The following is a 27,300-nucleotide window of genomic DNA, read 5'->3' on the forward strand; positions in this document are numbered from 1 at the left end:
TTTCAAGGGAGAACCCTCTTCCTCAGAGCCAGAGTGGGTCAGAGGAAGAAGATTCTCCCGTGAAACGCACACTGTGGGACGACACGCCAGAAGTGTCAGGTGACATGCCAGAACTGCGGGACGACACACCAACCAGAGCTGCAAGGCGACACGCCAGAACTGCGGGATGACACACCAACCAGACCTGCAAGGCGACACGCCAGAACTGCGGGACGACACACCAACCAGAGCTGCAAGGCGACACGCCAGAACTGCGGGACGACACACCAACCAGAGCTGCAAGGCGACACGCCAGAACTGTGGGGCGACACGCCAAAACTTAGGGGCGACATGACAGAGCTGAGGGGTGACACACCTGAGCTGTGGGACGACACACCAGAGCTGCGAGGTGACAAGCCAGAACTGCGAGGCGACACACCAGAACTGTGGGGTGACACGCCAGAGCTGTGGGGTGACACGCCAGAACTGCAGGACGACACACCAGTGCTGCGAGGTTACATGTCAGAACTGCGGGGTGGCGAGCCAGAACTGCAAAGCGACACGCCAGAACTGCGGGGTGACTCGCCAGAACTGTGGGACGACACACCAGAGCTGCGGGGGCGGCACACCAGAACTCCGGTGCGGCACGCCAGAACTGCGGGGCGGAGCGCCAGAACTGCGGGCGACACACCAGAGCTGTGGGGTGACACGCCAGAACTGCAGGACGACACACCAGAGCTGCGAAGCAACACGTCAGAACTGCGGGGCGACACACCAGAGCTGTGGGGTGACACGCCAGAACTGCAGGACGACACACCAGAGCTGCGAAGCAACACGTCAGAACTGCGGGGCGACACACCAGAGCTGTGGGGTGACACGCCAGAACTGCAGGACGACACACCAGTGCTGCGAGGCAACACGTCAGAACTGCGGGGCGGCGCACCAGAACTGTGGTGCGACACACCAGAGCTGTGGGGTAACACACCAGAACTGCGAGGCGACACGCCAGAACTGCGGGACGACCCAGGAGTAGCAAAAACCAACATTATTTCACAGGTACCTTCTATATGACCCTGGGGCTCCCAGAGAGGGCCACAGGGGCCCAAATCCTAACCAATGGTCCATCTGCTTCCCATCTCCATAGAAGAGTAATGAGAGGACACAATACTCATATAAGGGAGATTTGTAGATCTACAGAGGCCACAGAGAGACCAAACAGCATGAAAATGTGGAGAAGTTCCAATCAGATTGTGCGGAGGTTGAGGGGGCGAGGGCCTGGACTGGGGACAGGTGAAGTGAGAGGCTCAGACAGCCTTGGATGAGGGGAGATGATAAGGAGAACAAACACACCGAGAGATATAAATACTGAGGGGAGCCGGAGAGCTGACACTCGGCACCTGAGCGGCAAAGGTAAGAGACTCAATACATAGAGAACTATCACAGCGCATAGAAAGGGGCTCATTCCCCGGGAAGATAAACACTTTCCAAAGCAGCCAATCCCGTTCCTTCCTCTCTCTGGGCCTCAACGGTCTGAAATAAGAACTGTCTGTGTTGCCAAACATTATACAGCCAGATACAAATCCTCATATCTCTGCTTAGGATTTATCATTTTTGGGCATTTTTCATTGTGTTTTTTGGTTTATATTTTTAATGCGATTTCAGTTTTAGCCCATTTTTATTTATTCTTTTATGTGGCGATGTGAGGCCCTGCGCCGATAGGTGGAATTAGGTAGAAATGGCACGGGATTCCCAAAGTTCTGGTTTGAGAGGCTCCAGCCTGTCTGTAGCGAGCCGAGAAATGTGTGATTCCGGATCGGGGGTTGGGAGTTTGAAGGTTCCGGAGTGCCTCGGGTGAGTCGGAAACCTTGGATCTGGTGTTCCCGGCTTTCCTAGATGCCCGCAGGCTGGGTGGGTATGGAGGTGTGTAGGGTTGGTATTGGGTATTGAGGTGTGTAGGGTTGGTATTGGGTATGTAGGGTTGGTATTGGGTATGGAGGTGTGTAGGGTTGGTATTGGGTATGGAGGTGTGTAGGGTTGGTATTGGGTATGTAGGGTTGGTATTGGGTATGGAGGTGTGTAGGGTTGGTATTGGGTATGGAGGTGTGTAGGGTTGGTATTGGGTATGTAGGGTTGGTATTGGGTATGGAGGTGTGTAGGGTTGGTATTGGGTATGGAGGTGTGTAGGGTTGGTATTGGGTATGTAGGGTTGGTATTGGGTATGGAGGTGTGTAGGGTTGGTATTGGGTATGGAGGTGTGTAGGGTTGGTATAAACCAGGTCTGAGAGGAGCTCAGGGCATAGCAGTGTGCTCCACCCGGGGGGGGGGGGTGATGTTCTTGGGAGACAAGACCCCATGTTGGGGGGGCTTCTTGCCCATAGGGCTTGGGGGGATAGGGTTGCCACCTTCTCTTCAGGCCAAACCCCTACAGTTTAGCTGCCTAGGTCCACCCAAAGAAGAGTAATAATGCGGCGCTTATAGTGTGCCGCATCGACCAGTGGGTGTGGCCAAATTTATTTTGCTGACATCATCACCCTGCTCCCCAGTGATGCCGAACCTGCCCCCAGACAGCCACCCGCAGTGCCCTGATGGCAACAGATTTGTGTGTGACAATCTTGGTTATTTGGGGGGGGGGCATAGCCCGTTCTGAATAATTTGTCCGGGTTTCAGTCCGCCTGAAACCCAGACACGATTCAAAACCTGGACTGTCTGGGTAAATCCTGGACAGGTGGCAGGACACATGAGTCAAAACATGGACTGTCCGGGTTGATCCTGGACAGGTGACAACCATACTGGGGGAGCCAGGACAGCTATATGGGTCCGCAGAGACCGAGAGAGGGGAGGTGACTATAGAGTCCACAGAGGGGGCTGGAGGAAGTCCCGTGTTCCTGAGAGGTGGGGGAAACTGGGGTGCTGGGGGTACCTTATCTGGTGGTCTGCAGTGAGGCCCGTACAGCAGGGTGCTGCAACTACGGAACACACTGTGGTCTGACCAGAGAGAGCAGCAGTACTGCTGACGGGAGAGCCAGGTGGATCAGCATTTTCATGATTTGTATTTGCTGGAGAAGAAGCCTGCGTTGGAAATCATTGTGTGTGTGAACTTTGCTTTCATTTAATGTATTAAAAGTGGATTGCCGTGTTCTTCAACGCAGTTCTGTCTGACATGGACTTCACTAAGAAACGCATCTACCGCTGAGACAGACACCCCCCCCCCCCCCATATCACAATCACACTATATATAGTTCAGTATCTGATATATTATCTTTATAATTATTATATACTGCATGTATTATCTTATATAATTCAGAAATGATGAGGATGTCACATTGGGGGGGGGGGGGGGTTCACATCGTCAGCCATTGTGGGGGATATCGCATTCAGGGAAATCACATTATGGGATATCACATTCGGGGGAATTCCTTTGGGGATATCACGTTGGGGGTATAACATTGGGTAATAACACATTATGATGTATCACATTGGGGGGTATAATATTGGCGGATATCACACAAGGAGGGATTGCATTGGGGGTATAACATTGCGGGGGATATCGCATTGGGAGGTATTACATTGGAGGATATCACATTGGGGGGTATCACATTGGGGTATCATGTTTGGGGGGTATTACATTGGGGGGATCACATTGGGGAATATCACATTGGGGGGTATCACATTTGGGATGTATCATGTCTGGGGATATCACATTCGTGGGGATCACATTGAGGGTATCACATTTGGGGGTATCACATCTGGGAGGTGTCACATTGGGAGGGTATCACATTTGTGGGGTATCATATTTAGGGGGTATCGCGTCGGGGGTATCACATTGGGGGATATCACATTAGGGGGGTATCACGTCTGGGGGTATCACATTTGGGGGTATCACAATGGGGGGGTAACACATTGGGGGTATCACGTCTGGGGTATCGCAATGGGGGGTAACACATTGGGGGGTATCACAATGGGGGGTATCACATTTGGGGGTATCACAATGGGGGGTATCACATTTGGGGGTATGACAATTGGGGGGGTAACACATAGGGGGGTATCACATCTGGTGGGTATCACATCTGGGGGGTATCACATTGGGGGATATCACATTGGGGGGGTATCACGTCTGAGGGTATCACATTGGGGGGTATCACCCAGTGAACCCCTCGCAGTGGTCTCTCGTATCGGCGTGTACATTCCATTAGCGCACCGTATAGGAAGAGAAATCAGAATTGATCGGATTTCTTATAGTCGGATGTTTAGCATGTCGGGAGGGGGGACCCTAAGTATTTCGGGGTTGTGATGATCGTCTCCCATATCGATCACCTTCATTAGTAAATCTGGCCCACAGTGTCTGTCTGTAGTCCAGCATTTGGCTCCTCCCCCTGTGCAGACATTACCTGAGCTCCAATCAGGAGGGAGCAGTGATGTCATAAAGAGAGGAGCTCCCTCCATTGTGTGACTTGTTTGTCCCCCCAGCAGGTAGAAGAAGATGATGATGATGATGAGGAGGTCTCTGGTGGCCTCGTTGTTTGTGGCCCTCCTGTCTGCTGTATACTGCAAACATGCCTGCCTGAAGGGGACCCATCACAAGGTGGCCCCGGGCCCCGAGCCTGGCATGCAGGAGTGTCACCTCTACTCCAACTGTAAGTAGAATTGGGGAAAAGATAATGATCAGGAGGGGATGTCCTGAGTACAGAGGTGACCCCACCAGCGGGAGGATGGTATTGGTGCATAAGGAGGCGGGGCGGTGACACAGGACTCTGTCACTGTCCCGCCCCTGAGGATCTTTTCACTGGGCGGCTCCTCCCAATTTGGACCCCATTCCATCCAGAATAATAAAACAAAAAGAAACGTTCTGACTTTTTATACTTTGTAAAGTTCTCCCCCTCCCCCACCTATAGATCAGGTGTCGCCTGCAGGGGATGCGCTGCTTGTCCGGGCGCCTCAATCATCCCAACAAAAGGAATAATTGCCCCCCCCCCCCCCCCCGGTCTCTGTGCTCTTCTCCTGCATCTCTTCTATGCCTTGTATGGAAGCCGGGAAAACAAATGACGACAAGTAGAAGAACAGAGACCAGGAGCCGCTTCTCCTTCTGGTGTGGATGCCGGCTGAGCTCCGGATATCCCTAAACTAAAATCCAGTCCCGGGAATTTCTTGCACGCTGTGTCCCCATCACCGATCGTTGGCTCGCCGATTTGTAGTGATCGAGCGGCACATGAAATATTATCCTATAGAATCCATGCCTTATATCTGCCGTCTTCACCTGTACTGTGTATGGTGACGTCTCTTCTCTCCTCCTGCAGCCTCCTGCTGTCATGCCAACGTCACCGAGAAGATATCGCCGTCTCCGCTGATCCAAGTGGATAATTTCTACTGGAACAGATGTGGGAACCTCAGCAAACCGTGAGTATAGAGCAGACACGGGATCCGCTGGATCAGTCATAGAGAATAGATATGAGATTCATTGGATCAGTGGTATAGAACACATACGGGACCCATTGGATCAATCATGTAGAAAAGATACGGGATCCGTTGGATCAGTCATGTAGAAAAGATACGGGATCCGTTGGATCAATCATGTAGAAAAGATACGGGATCCGCTGGATCAGTCAGATAGAAAAGATATGGGATCCGCCGGATCAGTCATAGAGAATAGATATGGGATTCATTGGATCAGTGGTATAGAACACATACATGACCCATTGGATAAATCATGTAGAAAAGATACGGGATCCGTTGGATCAGTCATGTAGAAAAGATATGGGATGCGTTGGATTAGTCATGTAGAAAAGATACGGGATCCATTGGATCAGTCATGTAGAAAAGATACGGCATCCGTTGGATCAGTCATGTAGAAAAGATACTGGATCCGTTGGATTAGTCATGTAGAAAAGATACGGGATCCGTTGGATCAGTCATAGAGAATAGATATGAGATTAGTTGGATCAGTGGTATAGAACACATATGGGACCCATTGGATCAGTCATGTAGAAAAGATACAGGATCCGTTGGATTAGTCATGTAGAAAAGATACGGGATCCGTTGGATCAGTCATGTAGAAAAGATACGGGATCCGTTGGATCAGTCATGTAGAAAAGATACAGGATCCGTTGGATTAGTCATGTAGAAAAGATACGGGATCCGTTGGATCAGTCATGTAGAAAAGATACGGGATCCGTTGGATCAGTCATGTAGAAAAGATACAGAATCTGTTGGATTAGTCATATAGAACACATACGGGACCCATTGGATCAGTCATGTAAAACATATACGGGACCCATTGGATCAGTCATGTAGAAAGATATGGGATCCGTTGGATCAGTCTATAACATGTATCCAGATCTTACAAGATAAAATGGGTGATGTAAACGGAAAGATGTTTTGTTCCTGATCTGTCTCTTTTGAAGGATCTAAATTTGAATTGGATGGTTTGGGGAGGTGTGAGGCTCAGCAAACCTAAGGGTCAGATTGAGGAGGGAGCCAATTGGTAATTACTTTTGTGCCAGATCTGTCTGGAATCTGTCTAAGATCTGTCCGGGATACGTCTGGGATCTGACTATGATGCTTTGAACTGGATATCTGATGACTTGAAGACAGTCTCCATTCAGTGTCCTCCACCCCTCTCTACCAATCCCTCCACTGGCCCCCATTGTGTGTCCTCCACCCCTCTCTACCAATCCCTCCACTGGTCTCCATTCAGTGTCCTCCACCCCTCTCTACCAATCCCTCCACTGGCCCCCATTGTGTGTCCTCCACCCCTCTCTACCAATCCCTCCACTGGTCTCCATTCAGTGTCCTCCACCCCTCTCTACCAATCCCTCCACTGGCCCCCATTGTGTGTCCTCCACCCCTCTCTACCAATCCCTCCACTGGTCTCCATTCAGTGTCCTCCACCCCTCTCTACCAATCCCTCCACTGGCCCCCATTGTGTGTCCTCCACCCCTCTATGCCAATCCCTCCGCTGGTCTCCATTCAGTATCCTCCACCCCTCTCTGCCAATCCCGCCACTGGTCTCCATTCAGTGTCCTCCACCCCTCTCTGCCAATCCCTCCACTGGTCTCCATTCAGTGTCCTCCACCCCTCTCTGCCAATTCCTCCACTGGTCTCCATTCAGTGTCCTCCACCCCTCTATGCCAATCCCTCCGCTGGTCTCCATTCAGTGTCCTCCACCCCTCTCTGCCAATCCCGCCACTGGTCTCCATTCAGTGTCCTCCACCCCTCTCTGCCAATCCCGCCACTGGTCTCCATTCAGTGTCCTCCACCCCTCTCTGCCAATCCCTCCACTGGTCTCCATTCAGTGTCCTCCACCCCTCTCTGCCAATTCCTCCACTGGTCTCCATTCAGTGTCCTCCACCCCTCTATGCCAATCCCTCCGCTGGTCTCCATTCAGTGTCCTCCACCCCTCTCTGCCAATCCCGCCACTGGTCTCCATTCAGTGTCCTCCACCCCTCTCTGCCAATCCCTCCACTGGTCTCCATTCAGTGTCCTCCACCCCTCTCTGCCAATTCCTCCACTGGTCTCCATTCAGTGTCCTCCACCCCTCTATGCCAATCCCTCCGCTGGTCTCCATTCAGTGTCCTCCACCCCTCTCTACCAATCCCGCCACTGGTCTCCATTCAGTGTCCTCCACCCCTCTCTACCAATCCCTCCACTGGCCCCCATTGTGTGTCCTCCACCCCTCTCTACCAATCCCTCCACTGGTCTCCATTCAGTGTCCTCCACCCCTCTATGCCAATCCCTCCGCTGGTCTCCATTCAGTATCCTCCACCCCTCTCTGCCAATCCCGCCACTGGTCTCCATTCAGTGTCCTCCACCCCTCTCTGCCAATCCCGCCACTGGTCTCCATTCAGTGTCCTCCACCCCTCTCTGCCAATCCCTCCACTGGTCTCCATTCAGTGTCCTCCACCCCTCTCTGCCAATTCCTCCGCTGGTCTCCATTCAGTGTCCTCCACCCCTCTCTGCCAATCCCGCCACTGGTCTCCATTCAGTGTCCTCCACCCCTCTCTGCCAATCCCTCCACTGGTCTCCATTCAGTGTCCTCCACCCCTCTCTGCCAATCCCTCCACTGGTCTCCATTCAGTGTCCTCCACCCCTCTATGCCAATCCCTCCACTGGTCTCCATTCAGTGTTCTCCACCCCTCTCTGCCAATTCCTCCACTGGCCTCCATTCAGTGTCCTCTCTGCCAATCCCTCCACTGTTCTTCATTCAGTGTCCTCCACCACTCTCTTCCAATCCCTCCACTGGCCTCCATTCGGCGTCCTCCACCCCTCTCTACCAATTCCTCCACTGGCCTCCATTCAGTGTCCTCCACTCCTCTCTGACAATCCCTCCACTGATCTCCATCCAGTGTCCTCCGCCCCTCTCTGCCAATCCCTCCACTGGTCTCCATTCAGTGTCCTCCACCCCTCTCTACCAATCCCTCCACTGGTCTACATTCAGTTTCCTCCACCCCTCTCTACCAATCCCTCTGCTGGTCTCCATTCAGTGTCCTCCACCCCTCTCTGCCAATCCCTCCACTGGCCTCCATTCAGTGTCCTCCACTCCTCTCTGCCAATCCCTCCACTGGTCTCCATTCTGTGTCCTCCACCCCTCTCTGCCAATTCCTCCACTGGTCTCCATTCTGTGTCCTCCACCCCTCTCTGCCGATCCCTCCAGTGGCCTCCATTCAGTGTCCTCCACCCCTCTCTGCCAATCCCTCCACTGGTCTCCATTCAGTGTCCTCCACTCCTCTCTACCAATCCCTGCACTGACCTCCATTCAGTGTCCTCCACCCCTCTCTGCCGATCCCTCCAGTGGCCTCCATTCTGTGTCCTCCACCCCCCTCTGCCAATTTCCAACTAATTCAGTTCAAAATACTAACAAGAACTTACAAAGCCATTCAAAACTCGGCCCCAGCAACACCACTAGCCTAGTCTCAAAACCAAGTCCCAACCTAATCGTCCTCTTCGTTCCTCCCAAGACCTCCAGGTCTCTAGCTCCCTTGTCACCTCCTCCCATGCTCGCCTCCAGGACTTTTCCCTGAGCCTATCCTATCCCGTGGTACTCCCTACCCCAATCTGTCCGACTATCTCCTACTCTGTCCACTTCAGGCGATCCCTGAAAACCTTTCTCTTCAGAGAAGCCTATCCCACCCCCACCCAACCGACATGGAGCCAGGGTTGGATTGCTGTGTGTATGGCCAGCTCACAGACGGATGGGATCTGATTGTTAGCTCCTAGGGATCCCCCAGTCACAGGGCTTTTTAGTATCTGGCAGCGGTTGGGTTAATGGCGTTTCTGCTGGCGGGATAATCTCTCCCATCAGATATTAATGAAGTGTATCCGGGCGACAGACACAATCTCCCTCTCCCAGCATCCCCCAGCTTGGACCTGGAAGACATAAATATTGTGCAGAGCAGGAGGACCGGATGAACAATGACAGAGCTGGATGGACGGCGTCCACAGAGCAAGCAGCCCCCTGCAGTAATTAATACAACCCCTCGGCCTGTGTGCAGAGGCCCCCGAGCAGCTGGCAATCCAAACACCCCAATTCCAAGGATAGATTTTAAACTTATCTTGTGAATGGACAGCCAGGTGCAGAACGGGGGCCCTAAGTAGGGTAGTAGCTGTGGCCCTCTATCCCTTTGATTGAGGGGACTGCCATAGCCGCCCCCCCCCCCCATGTCTGTACTGGTCCCATCAAACACACACCCTGCCTACAACACACCCTCCATCAGCATGACGGTTCTAGCTGGGGCCCCTGGACTTCCACCGGGGCCCCAGTGTCCCTTCTAGCACACTTTGATCAGGCTCTGCTTGTATGAGAAGAAAGTCTATTCAGATGCAGAGAAGGACTAATGTACTAAAATACAAAGCCTGACAGACGCAGCCGGTCATTCGATATCGGAGAGCAGAGGGGAAGAATATGAAGGCCCATCTCTGCCTGAAAATGCCGCATATCTGGCTGTAATTTTCCACTGCCTAAGGGGTTGTAAAGGTTTGTTTTTTATTTTCTAAATAGGTTCCTTTAAGCTAGTGCATTGGTTGGTTCACTTACTTTTTACTTGGATTTCCCTTCCAAATGTTTTTGTTCTTTGTTTTCTTTGCCTGAATTTCTCACTTCCTGTTCCTCCTCAGTAAGCTGTTCTGGCTGACTAAACACCGCTCGGACGATGGTGTGAAGTTTACTGAGGAGAAACAGGAAGTGAGAAATTCAGACAAAGAAAACAAAGAAAAAAACATTTAGAAGGGAAATCGAAGGAAAAATTAAGTGAACCAACAATGCACTAGCTTAAAGGAACCTATTTTGAAAATAAAAAACGAAGCTATACTACCTGAAGAAGGGAAGGATGGGAGCGCCATATAGAAGTTCATAATAATCCCAGAATATATTCATTATGATTTATAAAAGATCAGACGGTAAAATCCAACACTTTTCAGGGACTCACAATCCCCCCTTCATCAAGTCTGAGGAAACAAGACCTGTGAGATCTCTCCATTGAGCCCTGATGAAGGGGGTGTGAGTCCCCGAAACATGTTGGCTTCCACTGATCGAGCTTTTATCAAAATGAATAAACCTATATTGGTCTTATTAGAAACTCATTTGTTGCCCTCATCCTTCCCACGTTCTTTGACTGCTCTGGGGACCGCCCGTACGATGGAAAGTCACCTTTTAATTTTAGGGTACCCACCAGATTATACTTACCTTCGGGACCAGCTCTACACCGACACCTATTTAAATAGTGTCTGAGTTTCCGACACAGAAGAAGCATGCGAGCAGTGAAGCCCTAATTCCTGACCTGGATATTTGTTCCAGGTCTTGGAGCCAGAGTATCAGCCAGTCACTTAGCATTTTTAGACCAGAAAGTCATTCATGGCCACCTCCTTGCTCTCCCAGGTTTAGTGTAGCTTGTCCCCCCGCAGAGTTCTCACCGGGCCGGAAATAACAGAGAAGCCGGTCCATGGGGGTCAGCCGCTGGAAAGTTGCAGATTTGACTCTTAGTGCTGGACACATGGCAGAGCCCTTCTTGTTTTATTGGAACACAGAGACAGGAAATGACATCATAACCATGTAGTTCCGCTAGAAGGAACATTACATTATGTCAACATTACATGTAATGCTACCACCTAGTGGCAGAATGAGCAATCACAGTATAATATATGACAATGGTTGTTGCACCCATGTCTGTATAAACAGCATGCTAACACCAGTAGTGATGGAGTTCTCTGGGTCTGGGGGGCCCCCCAGGCCGAGGGCATGTATTGGCACTGCTACCCCCTTCATACCACAGTGTCTGGAGACAGGTCCTCTTCGATGATGTGGATAGGGGGTGATCAAAGTTCAGTGCCTGTTTTTTTTTAATTTTTGTATTTGGTGGATTGTTTTTTTGACTTTTGCTCCCTCCTCTGGATTTTGTTTGCTGTGTGGTGCTGGCGCCCCCCCGGGCCGGACTCTGGACTGTGCTGCAAGCTCCGATTGAAGCTTTGTCCTCACCCTAACCTTGCTCCAGTCTGATCCCAGATTACCAACTTGTTTGTCTTTCCACTGGCGATAACAAACCATGGCTCCATATTCCATTCCTTCCACACCAAACGTTTTCACATCGACATGGAAAACACGACGACCAGTACACAGCAGTGGCGTCGCTAAGGGGTGGCTTTTGGGGCTATAGCCCCCGAATCTGGGGCCCATGGCCCCAAATCTCTGCAGGGGTCCCCAAGGGAAGGGGAGGCTCTCTGGGGACCCTGATGTAAGGGGGGGGCTCTCTGGGACCCCTGATGCTAGTGGAGGGCTCTCTAGGGACCCTGATGTAAGGGGGGGCTCTCAGGGGACCCTGATGTAAGGGGGTGCTCTCTGGGGACCCTGATGTAAGGTGGGGGCTCTCAGGGGACCCTGATGTAAGGGGGAGGCTCTCAGGGGACCCTGATGTAAGGGGGGTCTCATGGGACCCTGATGTAAGGGGGGCTCTCTGGGACCCCTGATGCTATTGGAGGGCTCTCTGGGGACCCTGATGCAAGGGGGGGTCTCAGGGGACCCTGATGTAAGAGGGAGGCTCTCAGGGGACCCTGATGTAAGGGGGGGCTCTCAGGGGACCCTGATGTAAGGGGAGGCTCTCAGGGGACCCTGATGTAAGGGGGGCTCTCAGGGGATCCTGATGTAAGGGAAGGCTCTCAGGAGACCCTGATGTAAGGGGGGGCTCTCAGGGGACCCTGATGCTAGTGGAGGGCTCTCTGGGGACCCTGATGCCATTGGGGGCTCTCAGGGAACCCTGGTGTAAGGGGCGGCTCTCTGGGGACCCTGATGTAAGGGGGGGCTCTCAGGGGACCCTGATGTAAGGGGGGCTCTCAGGGGACCCTGATGCTAGTGGAGGGCTCTCTGGGGACCCTGATGTAAGGGGGGCTCTCAGGGGACCCTGATGCCATTGGGGGCTCTCAGGGAACCCTGGTGTAAGGGGCAGCTCTCTGGGGACCCTGATGTAAGGGGGGGCTCTCAGGGGACCCTGATGTAAGGGGGGCTCTCAGGGGACCTTGATGCTAGTGGACGGCTCTCTGGGGACCCTGATGTAAGGGGGGGCTCTCTGGGGACCCTGATGTAAGTGGAGGCTCTCAGCGCACCCTGATGTAAGGGGGGGCTCTCAGGGGACCCTGATGTAAGGGGGGGCTCTCAGGGGACCCTGATGTAAGGGGGGCTCTCAGGGGACCCTGATGTAAGGGGGAGGCTCTCAGCGCACCCTGATGTAAGTGGAGGCTCTCAGGGGACCCTGATGTAAGGGGGCGGCTTTTAGGGGACCCTGATGTAAGGGGGGCTCTCAGGGGACCCTAAAGTAAGGGGGGCTTTTAAGGGACCCTGATGTAAGGGGGGCTCTCTGGGGACCCTGATTTAAGTGGGGGGCTCTCTGGGGATATACACACACACACACACACACGTATATTACTGTATATACTCGTGTATGCTCGCCCAAGCGTATGACTTTCTTTACTACGCTGCTATGGGTTCTGGCCCCAGATCTTTTGTAGACCCAGCAATGCCCCTGGTACACAAATATACGACATTTCCATGATCCGGAAACATGTGTGGGTTGGATCAGCCATTTATGGTGAGATCTTTGTATCCCCAGTCAGATGCCGAGGCTCTCATACATCTCTCACTTTACTGAATGTGTGGAGAATCCAGCAGGAGAAGTGAGACTCCGGGTGCAGCAGACCTGAGCATTGGGGGGGGGGGGGGAGGGAGCAATGAGCTCTAGTGGAGGTGATCTCGGCACTAGAAGGACAGAGGGGAAAATATTAAATATAGTCACTCAGAAGCTGAACTAATCTTTGTGCGCTGGCCCTTTAAGGGGGATGACAGATGGCGATGAGCACTGCATAGTGTGATCTCCCCGCCATTGTAATGAAGAAGAGCGCCGCCCCCCCCCCTTCATTTCCAGGGGGGGTAATATCTCTAATGTCCCTCTGTTATTGTGTATTTCATGTTTTATTACATGTTGCAGATCGATTGATTTATTTATTATTAATTATTATATATTATAATAATTTATTTTATATATATATATATATATTTATATTCATATTTAATTTATATATATATATATATTGGTTTCATGTTACAGCTGTGAGGATTATATGAAGAAGATCGAATGCTTCTATCAGTGCTCCCCACTGACTGCACACTGGGGTCACCCCAACATCTCCGTCGCCATCCAGGGAGTGCCGCTGTGCCAGACCTTCTGTGACGGCTGGTGAGTGCAGACCGGGGGGGGGGGGCGAGAGACCAACTTCCTGTCCTGGTGACCCCCCCACACACACTTCTGTTATGGTTGTCACAGGGACAGGAAGTGAGGGAAAATCTCTTCAATGGGGGGTCACGGAGAGAAATAAAAACCTGACAGAGGTGTTCCCTTCTTCTCACACGCAGGTTTGAAGCTTGTGGGTCAGATCTGGTCTGTGCGCACAACTTCCTCACCGATTGGACGTATAACGAGACTGGAAACCATTGTAAGAAGGACTGCATCCCCTACAACAAGGTACCACGAGAGATGGGGGACACTGAGTATACTGTTTGACTGTGGGGGGAGGGGATACTAATTGGGTATATGGGATTGTATGATATTTTTTTATTTTTTTTGTGGTTGAACTGGATGGACTTGTGTCTTTTTTCAACCTGACTAACTATGTAACTGATGTGACTGTGGGGGAGGGGACATTAGAGTGTAAGCTCCTCTGTACAGAGACTGATGTGACTGTGGGGGGGGGAGGGGATATTAGAGTGTAAGCTCCTCTGGTACAGAGACTGATGTGACTGTGGGGGAGGGGGTATTAGAGTGTAAGCTCCTCTGTACAGAGATTGATGTGACTGTGGGGGGAGGGACAGGACATTAGAGTGTAAGCTCCTCTGTACAGAGACTGATGTGACTGTGGGGGAGGGGACATTAGAGTGTAAGCTCCTCTGTATAGAGACTGATGTGACTGTGGGGGGGGGGGGGGGACATTAGAGTGTAAGCTCCTGTGGTGCAGAGAATGATGTGACTGTGGGGGAGGGGACATTAGAGTGTAAGCTCCTCTGTACAGGGACTGATGTGACTGTGGGGGAGGGGACATTAGAGTGTAAGCTCCTCTGTACAGAGACTGATGTGACTGTGGGGGAGGGGACATTAGAGTGTAAGCTCCTCTGTACAGAGACTGATGTGACTGTGGGGGAGGGGACATTAGAGTGTAAGCTCCTCTGTACAGAGACTGATGTGACTGTGGGGGGAGGGGACATTAGAGTGTAAGCTCCTCTGTACAGAGACTGATGTGACTGTGGGGGGAGGGGACATTAGAGTGTAAGCTCCTCTGTACAGAGACTGATGTGACTGTGGGGGGAGGGGACATTAGAGTGTAAGATCCTCTGTACAGAGACTGATGTGACTGTGGGGGGGAGGGGACATTAGAGTGTAAGCTCCTCTGTACAGAGACTGATGTGACTGTGGGGGGAGGGGACATCAGAGTGTAAGCTCCTCTTGTACAGAGACTGATGTGATTGGCTCAGTGGTCTCTGTACAGCACTGCGGTATATGTCAGAACTATATATATGTATAATAATAATAGTGTGTTACTGTGGGGGTTGGGGACATTAGAGTGTAAGCTCTTCTGATGTGACTGGGGCTCAGTGTTCTTTGTACAGCACTGCGGTATATGTCGGCACTATACATAGGAGGTAATAACATAGACCCCATAAATTGGCGTCCCCCCTCTTCTCGGACACATTGTTCTGTGTGGATTCCAGCGGTGATCGGATCTCTGGGATCCTCGGGAACTCTGGGGGTTTCTCTGTAGATATCGGTGACCTCATATCTTCCACTCTCAGACCGGCACATCTGGGGTTGTCACTCTGCTGTAGTGAATCATTCCTGAGACTCCATAATGACTAAAATACAAAGTGACCCCCCTCCCCCCCACCGGTGTGAACGTCTGAAGACATCTTAGTAAATATATCCAGGCGGTGTGGCGCTGCCATGTACAGCTCTTGTCTGTCTTTCCTTATTGGGATGTTCTAATAGCTGAAAATGATCTGATATTTGCTCTTCTGCAATCTACAGGTGACCATTCACTTTACAATCTGATTGTACAATCTCCTTTAGATACATTATCAACTACAGTATGTAGTGCAGTGGCAGGGTCCTTCCTGATTGGATTCATATTGTCTAGGTGTGCCCCGCCCTCATATTACACAGATCTATAGGAATTTGTATCAGATTGTATAGTGTATGGCCAGCTTTCGTCAAATCTCCTCTGTTCACACCGGTTACACAGGGTGTATATATATATATTTGCAGATTTTACTGATTGTTACTCCAACACACAGCAACAAACAAAACACTTGCACTAGCGTTTTCATGCGTTGTCTTAATAAATTGGCGCAAAAAGATCGAGCTTCCTACTGCAATGCGCAATGATGCGCAGCGATGTGATTGGGCGATGAGTCCGGCTGTAACCCGGATCAGAATCACATTTTATATTTATCACATGACATCATAGGAGAAGATTGGATGGTGGGTGGGCCGGCCTCAGCTGTGAGATTTGGCACGCAGATCATCGGACGGTCTCGGTATTTCTCATCATATACAGAGGACGGCTCCGGAATAAACATCGTCCTTATGGGGAGTCTTCTGTCCACGCCGGGAATAGCAGAACCCTGACTCAGCCACGGCGTATGGGAGTGCCATCCTGAGTCAGGGGCTCAGTACTGCTATACATGGCGGAGCGCGTCGCTGACTGTGTGATCACCGCATACTGACACACTGACACACTGACACACTGCTATGTGTGGGGGTAGAGGGGCTCAATACCTATACAGGAGGCACTGCTCCCCCACCCTTAGGAGCCACCGCTGCTCCACCTCCAGGAGCCACCGCTGCTCCACATTTACCAGGCTCCACTGCTCCACCCTCAGGATGCACCACTGCTCCACCCTCAGGATGCACCACTGCTCCACCCTTAAGAGGCACCAGTGCTCCGCTTTCAGGAGGCACTACTGCTTTGCCTCAGGAGGCACCACTGCTCCACCCTTAGGAGGCACCACTGCTCCCCCCTTAAAAGGCACCATTGCTTTGACCTCGGGACCCACCACTGCTCCACCCTTAGGAGGCACCACAGCTCCACCTGCAGAAGGTACTACTACCTTGCCTGCAGGAGGCACTACTGCTTTGCCCTGAGGAGGCACCACTGCTTCGCCTGCAGGAGGCACTACTGCTTCTCCCTCAGGAGGCAACACTGCTCCACCCTTACAAAGCACAATTGGTTTGCCCTTAGGAGCCACCACCGCTACACCCTTAGGAGGTACCACTGCTTCGCCCTCAGGAGGCACCACTGCTTCGCCCTCAGGAGGCACCACTGCTTCGCCCTCAGGAGGCACCACTGCTTCGCCCTCAGGAGGCAACACTGCTCCACCCTTAGGAGGCATCACTGCTCCACCCTTACAAGGCACTATTGCCTTTCCCTCAGAAGCTACCACCGCTCCATCCTCAGGAGCCACCACTGTTCCACCCTTAGGAGGCTCCACTGCTCCACCCTCAGGAGTCACCACTACTCCACCCTCAGGAGCCACCGCTGTTCCACCCTTAGGAGGCTCCACTGCTCCACCTTCAGGAGGCACCACTGCTCTGCCTTCAGTAGGCACCACTGCTTCGCCCTCAGGAGGCACCACTGCTCCGCCCTCAGGAGCTACCACTGCTCCACCCTCAGAAGCCACCACCACTCCACCCTCAGGAGCCACCACTGTTCCACCCTTAGGAGTCACCACTACTCCACCCTCAGAAGCCACCACTGTTCCACCCTTAGGAGGCTCCACTGCTCCACCTTCAGTAGGCACCACTGCTCCACCTTCAAGAGGCACTACTGCTCTGCCCTCAGTAGGCACCACTGCTTCGCCCTCAGGAGGCAACACTGCTTCGCCCTCAGGAGGCAACACTGCTCCACCCTTAGGAGGCATCACTGCTCCACCCTTACAAGGCACTATTGCCTTTCCCTCAGAAGCTACCACCGCTCCATCCTCAGGAGCCACCACTGTTCCACCCTTAGGAGGCTCCACTTCTCCACCCACAGGAGTCACCACTACTCCATCCTCAGGAGCCACCGCTGTTCCACCCTTAGGAGGCTCCACTGCTCCACCTTCAGGAGGCACCACTGCTCTGCCTTCTGTAGGCACCACTGCTTCGCCCTCAGGAGGCACCACTGCTCCGCCCTCAGGAGGCACCACTGCTCCACCCTTACAAGGGCACCAATGCTTTTCCCTCAGGAGCTACCACTGCTCCACCCTCAGAAGCCACCACCACTCCACCCTCAGGAGCCACCACTGTTCCACCCTTAGGAGTCACCACTACTCCACCCTCAGGAGCCACCACTGTTCCACCCTTAGGAGGCTCCACTGCTCCACCTTCAGGAGGCACCACTGCTCCAATCTTAAAAGAGCACCACTGCTTTGCCTTTAGGAGCCACTACTGCTTCAATCTTAAGAGTTACTAATTCTCCACCCTCAGAAGGCATCACTGCTTTGCCTTTAGGTGGCACCTCTGCTCTGCCCTTAGGAGGCACCTCTGCTCTGCCCTTAGGAGGCACCTCTACTCTGCCCTTAGGAGGCACCTCTGCTCTGCCCTTAAGAGGCACCTCTGCTCTGCCCTTAAGAGGCACCTCTGCTTTGGTCTTAGGAGATACCACTGCTTTGCCCTCATAGGACATCGCCATACATGTCAACTGTCCTGGATTTGCCAGCATTCCCCTTATTTATGTTACTACACATATGCGGTGTAACTCAAAAAGTAGTGAATTGCAGGGATTAAGGTCATGAGTGAAAGGTCCCTGGATATTTAGGAGTGGGGCTGGCCATAACAAACTATTTTGTTTGGGTAACGTTCCCGGATCCTAGGACACACTGACCACCCTGCCCCAATGGTCCACATTTTGCCTGCCCAGTTTTTTGGGTGGTTGCACACAAATGGGGGGGGGGATTTGGGTGCAACCACCTACAACATTGGGCAGGCAAAATGTGGACAATTGGGGCAGGGTGGTCAGTGTGTCCTAGGATCCGGGAACATTACCCAAACAAAATATTGTTAGGTTTATGCACCAATGCTCCTCTCCCAAGAGGCCGCTGCTGGCGGATCAATAAACACAAAGGTTCGGAGTTGAGACAGGGATGGAGAGATCACTTGGTGGCGGCTGATAGTTTACAGATGCATTTTCTTTTCATTTTCAATGGACTGGTAAGGGGTTAGAGCCTCTGTCTGGCTTACAGTATAATGTTCTCTGTGTCCCCACTGGCGAAATTCATCCACATTTCTTATGGGGTCACTGGTACAGGAAGTCAGCAGGGTCTGTCCACAATTGTCTACAATCTCTTTGTATAATGTAATATTACCCATACTCTTCACTGGAACGACCTGAACTCTGTTATTAGAGGAGAGTGCACATATTTTTGGCAATATAGTGTATTCTGCAGATGATTTAATCGATGCTTTCTCAGAACAGAACATTTATCTGCCCCATCTCCCTTCTTCATCTCCGGGAGAAGGAGTATTCCTCAATCATTGTACATCAGATGCATGATTTTCAGTAGGAACAGGGTAGGCATTGGATACTATTGGGCAGTGGTTCAGTACGTTCTGTGTATTTGTTTATGATTTGTTTGGTAAGTGCTGGGCAGCAGTTGGATAGGTGCTGGGCATTCGTTGGGCAGCTGTAGGGTAGGTGACAGACAGTTATTAGGCAGTTCTTCTGTGGTTGCAGGGCAGTTTTGGTAACGTACTTGGCATTCATTGAACAGATATTGGGTAGATGCTGAGCAGTTGTTGGGTATGTACTGGGCAGTCATAAAGCAGTTGTTATATAATTGTTGGGGGCAGTTCTTCTGTAGGTGCTGGACAGTTGTTGGGTAAGTGCTTGGCAATTGCTGTTCGGTGCTGGACAGTGATTGGGTAGGTGAGGGGTATTCATTGGGCAGTTGTTGGGAAGGTGCTAGGCAGTTGTTATGTAGATGATGGGCAGTTGCTGGACAGTTGCTCAGTAGGTGTTGGTCAGTTGCTGGGTAGGTGCTAGGCAGTCATTGGGCAGTTGTCAAGTAGATGATGGGCAGTTGTTGGGTAGATGCTGGCAGTTAGGGGGGCAATTTTTGGGTAGATGCCTTGCAGTTGTTGGGTAGGCACTGTCAGTCATTGGGCAGTAGTTGGGTAGGTGCTGGGCTGTCATTGAGCTGTAGTTGGGTAGATGCTGGGCAGTTGTTGGGTAGATGTTGGGTAGATTCTGGGTAGTTGTTGGGTAGGTGCTGGGCAGTCATTGGGCAGTTGTTGGGTAGGTGCTGAGCAGTCATTGGGCAGTTGTTGGGTAGGTGCTGGGCAGTCATTGGGCAGTTGTTGGGTAGGTACTGGGCAGTCATTGGACAGTTGTTGAGTAGATGGTTTGCTGTTTGGTAGGAGCTGGCAGTCAATGAGTGGGTGGGTAGTTGTTGGGTAGATGCTGAGCAATAGTTGTGTAGGTGCTGGGCAGACATTGTGCATTAGTTAGGTATGTGTTGAGCAGTTGTTGAGTAGATGCTGCGCAGTCAATGGGCAGTAGTTGAGTAGGTGTTGGGCAGTTGTTGGGTAGGTGCTGGGCAGTTGTTGGGCAGTTGGGTAGATGGGCAGTCATTGAGCAGTTTTTGGGCAGTTGTTAGGTAGGTGTTGGGCATTCGTTGGGTAGATGCTGGGCAGTCATTGGATGGTTGTTGGGTAGGTGGTGGGCAGTTGTTGGTTAGATGCTGGGCAGTCATTGGGAAGTTGTTGTGTAGGTGCTGGACAGTTGTTGGATGGGTGCTGGGCAGTCATTGGGCATTTGTTGGGTGGGTGCTGGGAAGTCATTGGGCAGTTGTTGGGTAGAAGCTGGGCAGTTGTTGGGTGGGTGTTGGGCAGTTGTTGGGTAGATGCTGGGCAGTCATTGGGAAGTTGTTGGGTAGGTGCTGGGCAGTTGTTGGCTAGATGCTGGGTAGTCATTGGGCAGTTGTTGGGTAGGTATTGGGCAGTCATTGGACAGTTGTTGGGTAGATGCTTTGCCATTGTTTGGTAAGTGCGGGTAGGTAGTTGGGTAGATGCTTTGCCATTGTTTGCTTGGTGCGGGTAGGTAGTTGGGTAGATGCTGGGCAGTCATTGGGTAATTGGCGGGTAGGTGCTGGGTCGGTGTTGGCAGTGTGTTCTCCAGGTGACAGCTGACTACACGGAACATTCCGGGTCTCCAGAGAACCCATGCCGGGGATTGCCGGATCCGCACTGCGTGTGTTTAATTCATTCAATTAACTTGTAGAGATGATTAGAGAGTCTTAGTGAAAATCTGAAGTGCCGCCAGGCAGGTTTTAGCTGCTAATTAAGAGATTTAGTGATTCGGTGTCACCGGCGCTCGTTACTTTGGAAGTGATCCGGGGATTTGTAGAGACGCTGGAAGCAGAACTACCGATATCCAACCCACTGGAAGTCTGGAAGTCCGCCCGCTATAGGGATGTGTCCGCCATCACCGTCACCTTTCATCTGGCGGGAAGTAGATGGAATGTCAGCCGTGTATCGGGAGTCCCCGGAGAAGAGATCCTGTATATAATGATCATCTGTCACTTCTTCTATATGCTGCACTTTACTGATCTGCGCTGTAGGAAGGACAGAAAGCATTTAAAGAGGAGGAAAAAACCTGAAAATGGAGCATTCCACAGCACAGGATGGAGAGAAGAGGATATATGATGGGAGAGGAGAGGAGAGGATATATGATGGGAGAGGAGGGAAAGGAGAGGATATATGATGGGAGAGGATGGGAGAGGAGAGGATATATGATGGGAGAGGAGAGGATATATGATGGGAGAGGTGGGAGAGGAGAGGATATATGATGGGAGAGGAGGGAGAGGAAAGGATATATGATGGGAGAGGAGAGGATATATGATGGGAGAGGATGAGAGAGGAGAGGATATATGATGGGAGAGGAGAGGATATATGATGGGAGAGGAGAGGATATATGATGGGAGAGGATGGAGAGGAGAGGATATATGATGGGAGAGGAGAGGATATATGATGGGAAAGGATGGAGAGGAGAGGATATATGATGGGAGAGGAGAGGATATATGATGGGAGAGGATGAGAGAGGAGAGGATATATGATGGGAGAGGAGAGGATATATGATGGGAGAGGATGGAGAGGAGAGGATATATGATGGGAGAGGAGAGGATATATGATGGGAAAGGATGGAGAGGAGAGGATATATGATGGGAGAGGAGAGGATATATGATGGGAGAGGAGGGAGAGGAGAGGATATATGATGGGAGAGGAGAGGATATATGATAGGAGAGGAGGAAGAGGAGAGGATATATGATGGGAGAGGATGGAGAGGAGAGGATATATGATGGGAGAGGATGGAGAGGAGAGGATATATGATGGGAGAGGAGAGGATATATGATGGGAGAGGTGAGGATATATGATGGGAAAGGATAGAGAGGAGAGGATATATGATGGGAGAGGAGGAAGAAGAGAGGATATATGATGGGAGAGCATGGAGAGGAGATGATATATGATGGGAGAGGAGGGAGAGGAGAGGATATATGATGGGAGAGGAGGGAGAGGAGAGAATATATGATGGGAGAGGAGGGAGAGGAGAAGATATGATGGGAGAGGATGGAGAGGAAAGAATATATGGAGGGAGAGGAGAGGATATATGATGGGAGAGGAGAGGATATATGATGGGAGAGGAGGGAGAGGAGAGGACATATGATGGGATAGGAGAGGATATATGATGGGAGAGGATATATGATGGCAGAGGAGGGAAAGGAGAGGATATATGATGGGAGAGGAAAGGGTATATGATGGGAGAGGAGAGGATATGTGATGGGAGAGGAGGGAGAAGAGAGGATATATGATGGGAGAAGAGAGGATATATGAGGGGAGAGGAGAGGATAGGATCTGTGATGGGAGAGGAGGGAGAGGAGAGGCTATATGATGGGAGAGGATATATGATGGGAGAGGAGGGAGAGGAGAGGATATATGATGGGGGAGGATGGAGAGGAGAGGATATATGATGGGAGAGGAGGGAAAGGAGAGTATATATGATTGGAGAGGATTGGAGAGGAGAGGATATATCATGGCAGAGGATGGAGAGGAGAGGATATATGATGGGAGAGGAGGAAGAGCATATATGATAGGAGGGGATGGAGAGGGAAGGATATATGATTGGAGAGGAGGGAGAGGAGAGCATACACGATGGGAGAGGAGGGAGAGGATATATGATGGGAGAGGAGGGAGAGGAGAGGATAAATGATGGGGGAGGAGGGAGAGGAGAGGATATATGATGGGAGAGGATGGAGAGGATATATGATTGGAGAGGAGAAGATATATGATGGGAGAGGATATGTGATGGGAGAGGAGGGAGAGGAGAGTATATATGATGGGAGAGGATGGAGAGGATATATGATGGGAGAGGAGAAGATATATGATGGGAGAGAATATATGATGGGAGAGGAGAGGATATCTGATGGGAGAGGAGAGAATACATGATGGGAGAGGAGGGAGAGGGGAGGATATATCATGGGAGAACAGAGGATATATGGAGGGAGAGGATATCTGATTGGAGAGGATGGAAAGGGGAGGATATATAATGGCAGAGGATGGAGAGGAGAGGATATCTGATGGGAGAGGAGAGGATGTATGATGGGAGAGGATATATGATGGGAGGGGATGGAGAGGGGAGGATATATGATTGGAGAAGAGGGAGAGGAGAGGATAAATGATGGGAGAGGAGGGAGAGGATATATGATGGGAGATATGTGATGGGAGAGGAGGGAGAGGAGAGGATATATGATGGGAGAGGAGGGAGAGGATATATGATGGGAGATATGTGATGGGAGAGGAGGGAGAGGAGAGGATATATGATGGGAGAGGATGGAGAGGAGAGTATATATGATGGGGGAGGATGGAGAGGAGAGGATATCTGATGGGAGAGGAGAGGATATATGATGGGAGAGGAGGTAGAGGGGAGGATATATCATGGTAGAGGAGAGGATATATGGAGGGAGAGGATATCTGATTGGAGAGGAGAGGATATATCATGGCAGAGGATGGAGAGGAGAGGATATATGATGGGAGAGGAGGAAGAGCATATATGATGGGAGGGGATGGAGAGGGAAGGATATATGATTGGAGAGGAGGGAGAGGAGAGCATACACGATGGGAGAGGAGGGAGAGGATATATGATGGGAGAGGAGAGGCTATATGATGGGAGAGGGTGGAGAGGAGAGGATTTATGATGGGAGAGGATGGAGAGGAGAGGATATATGATGGGGGAGGAGGGAGAGGAGAGGATATATGATGGGAGAGGATGGAGAAGATATATGATGGGAGAGGAGAAGATATATGATGGGAGAGGATATGTGATGGGAGAGGAGAGGATATATGATGGGAGAGGAGGGAGAGGAGAGGATATATGATGGGAGAGGATGGAGAGGATATATGATGGGAGAGGAGAAGATATATGATGGGAGAGGATATGTGATGGGAGAGGAGAGGATATATGATGGGAGAGGAGAGGATATATGATGGGAGAGGAGAAGATATATGATGGGAGAGGATATATGATGGGAGAGGAGAGGCTATCTTATGAGAAAGGAGGGAGAGGCGAGGAGCAGGGTGTGGATATCACAGAGAGGAAACGGTTTGTGGTCTTTGGCAGAGCCGAGAATCCGATATGCGGAGGCCAGCTCGGCGGTGTGCGGTGAGGAGTTGCTGGGAGAGGAGGATGCACACTCCTAGATTAGAGTTTAATATGGGCTCTGGTGTTTATTCTTGTCCTCTGCGGTTGGGGTCACTTCCTCGGCCACGTGTCTCGGCTATAGGTGGCCACGCGGCTGCCCGAGCCATTAAGTGCGTCTCCAGCCAGAAGTCTATTTTTAGATGGAGCCGGGAAGGACGGGAACTCCATGCCGGGATTTTATTGGTAAAGTGGAACTTTAGCTTTGCTGCCCATAACTGCTGGCCGGTATGATGACTCCATTCTATGTTTTGTGACTCTTCTACATTGAGCCGCCATGAAAGGAAAGGAGTTCTGACACCCCGGCCAATGAAGACGGCTGAAGATGCCAGCACAGAAGATGATTGGGCGAAGATGTCAGTGGCAGCGAGGGGGCGCTAAGTCATTGCATCGCTTACATACTATTAGAGGGAGCTTTGTCTGAGATAAGGTCCAGAAATGCTGCTAAGGAGGGGTGGACAGAGGTATCGGGTGGGTGGTAATCGTTTGGTCTGGTCTGTTCAGGGTTTCACAGACTGGAAATTTGATTGCTTCCCCCTGCCTCTATTCTAGAGCTTAGAGAGGGACAGTTTCAAATAACCAGCCAGGATGTTGATCAGGGTCCAATCCCTGGGGAGGTGTGCCCAGATGGTGGCTGGGAAGAGATTGCCTTCACCCAGCAAGGAGAGTTCCAGGCCTCAGGGGGCCATTGCCCCAGAGGCAGCCTATGAACTGTGTTGCTGATCTATGAGATCTCTGAGGTGGCAGAACCGAGACCTGGAAGTGACCAAAACCGACTGCAGAACTTCACCAAAGGGATCTGGTCTAGAGAAGGACAATCAGATATCGGTGCTCCTCCTGTGCTAATGTATTCCATTCAAGTAAAGAATTCATTTGGAGAAGGGGTCTCCAAACTGAGGCCCACAGGGTGGATGTGGCCCTTTGCTTGCCTTTATTTATGGCCCTTGGGGCACAATGCCATCCACTGATAACAATGATGGGGCACTATTCCTCCCACTGACACCAATGATGCGACACTATTCCTCCCACTGATACCAATGATGGGGCACTATTCCTTCCACTGATAATAATCATGGGGCACTATTCCTCCCACTGACACCAATGATGGGGCACTATTCCTCCCACTGACACCAATGATGGGGCACTATTCCTCCCACTGATACCAATGATGGGACACTATTCCTTCCACTGATAATAATCATGGGGCACTATTCCTCCCACTGACACCAATGATGGGGCACTATTCCTCCCACCAACACCAATGATGGGGCACTATTCCTTCCACTGATAATAACGATGGAGCACTATTCCTCCCACTGACACCAATGATGGGGCACTATTCCTTCCACTGATAATAATGATGGGGCACTATTCCTCCCACTGACACCAATGATGTATGTCTCGAGCCAGCAGTGGTCCTCGTATCCTCCCCCTTCATCGTCTGGAAATTGTGGTTATCAGACTGATTTCCATCATGTGAAAGGCTTTTACGTTGCTGTTTCTTTCACATGCTTGTGAGTCGTTTTTAATTTTCTTTTTGTTTTTTAAATAAACTTTTCTAAGGATATTGCAGAAGGCGGGCGCTGCCTCTTTTCTTTATTCTCTTTTCTTAATAGTGAAATGAAGCTCTATGAACAGTAGAGGTCCACCCGTCAGGGCGAACATGTAGATATTTGGTGGGCGTGTCTCTGACAACTTTTCTTGGAGATAAAATAATAGTATTATATAGAGACGGTTCTGGTTGTCAGCCGTGTGATTTCCTCTCTTCTTCCCTCCAGATGTTCGCAAACGGGACGGATTTGTGTGAAAACTCCTGGGGGCCCTCGTTCGTGGTCAGCGCTTCTCCATGCCGGTGTCTGGACATGACGGAGATAGACGCCAGGGTCATCACCTACATACTGGAGGCTGAGCACTCGGAGGAGAGCGGAGAGGAGCAGACCTGTAAGCCCCGCCTACAGGGCCCTCCTGGCAAGAAGGGGCCCGACCAGGACGATGAAGATGACTGACGGCATCACAGGCCATTGTGGTGTATTTCCATTTATAGTGATAGTCAATGTGGATACTCCCAGCTCAGCAATGTACACCCAGACTGTGACAGGCGGTGGGGAAGTGACTGGGCAATCCTGGTGGATGAACGTGCCGCTGTTGACATCTTGCTCCCCCTGGTGGTCCCTGGGTTTACTCTGCTCCTCTGAAGGCCCTTCACTGACCTTCTCTATGGCTGAATGAACCTGGAAGAGCTCTGAGCACAGAAGAGCAGACTGAGGGCTCTGTGTCCCCAATCTGCACTAGAAGCTGAGGAGTCTAATGTCTGCATAAGGAGTACCTGTCACTGTTATCACATTGGAGACCTGTCAATAAAAATTTAAAAACTAATAAAAAAATATATATAATTCAGTATAACAAGACTTGTATCTACCTAATAGACCACCGTAGACTCTGAGATTCAAAGGATGAATGGTAATAATGTAACACATATTAATTATTATATATGATTACCTGTAAATAATTAATACTTGTTATTGATGGTCACCTTTGAGGTAATATTGTAGATTCCCCTCCAATATCTCCTGCTGAAGCAGATCTATGATACGGTTCCCACCATCCCTGTGCTGAGTTCCCGGGTCTGTACACCCGCTGTGCCCATTATGAGGGGTTCCCACCATCCCTGTGCTGAGTTCCCGGGTCTCTACACCCGCTGTGCCCATTATGAGGGGTTCCCACCATCCCTGTGCTGAGTTCCCGGGTCTCTACACCCGCTGTGCCCATTATGAGGGGTTCCCACCATCCCTGTGCTGAGTTCCCGGGTCTGTACACCCGCTGTGCCTATTATGAGGGGTTCCCACCATCCCTGTGCTGAGTTCCCGGGTCTGTACCCCCGCTGTGCCCATTATGAGGGGTTCCCACCATCCCTGTGCTGAGTTCCCGGGTCTCTACACCCGCTGTGCCCATTATGAGGGGTTCCCACCATCCCTGTGCTGAGTTCCCGGGTCTGTACACCCGCTGTGCCCATTATGAGGGGTTCCCACCATCCCTGTGCTGAGTTCCCGGGTCTGTACACCCGCTGTG

General features: G+C 51.2%; 1 protein-coding gene across 1 annotated transcript; it reads left to right on the forward strand.

Annotated features, from left to right (window-relative positions):
- The first annotated feature begins 1,252 nt into the window (after nt 1–1,252).
- On the forward strand, nt 1,253–26,637 carry LOC143926730 (riboflavin-binding protein-like). The gene is made up of 6 exons (XM_077450754.1): nt 1,253–1,389; nt 4,447–4,613; nt 5,274–5,373; nt 13,563–13,691; nt 13,868–13,976; nt 26,010–26,637. The coding sequence occupies exons 2-6, from the start codon at nt 4,460–4,462 to the stop codon at nt 26,235–26,237; spliced, it is 720 nt and encodes a 239-aa protein (XP_077306880.1). The 5' UTR covers nt 1,253–1,389; nt 4,447–4,459; the 3' UTR covers nt 26,238–26,637.
- Nucleotides 26,638–27,300: the final 663 nt, after the last annotated feature.

The sequence above is a fragment of the Lithobates pipiens genome, unplaced genomic scaffold, assembly GCF_037356315.1.
Source record: "Lithobates pipiens isolate NorthernLeopardFrog02 unplaced genomic scaffold, aLitPip1_a1.2 Scaffold_23, whole genome shotgun sequence".
Classification (NCBI taxonomy): Eukaryota; Metazoa; Chordata; class Amphibia; order Anura; family Ranidae; genus Lithobates; species Lithobates pipiens.

What these genes read in the sequence shown, in the direction of transcription:
- LOC143926730 (XM_077450754.1), top strand. Translation starts at nt 4,460, where the DNA reads ATGATGATGATGATGAGGAGGTCTCTGGTGGCCTCGTTGTTTGTGGCC. An exon ending in GTGTCACCTCTACTCCAACT is followed by an intron (nt 4,614 to 5,273) that starts GTAAGTAGAATT and finishes CTCCTCCTGCAG; the next exon opens with CCTCCTGCTGTCATGCCAAC. An exon ending in TGTGGGAACCTCAGCAAACC is followed by an intron (nt 5,374 to 13,562) that starts GTGAGTATAGAG and finishes TTCATGTTACAG; the next exon opens with CTGTGAGGATTATATGAAGA.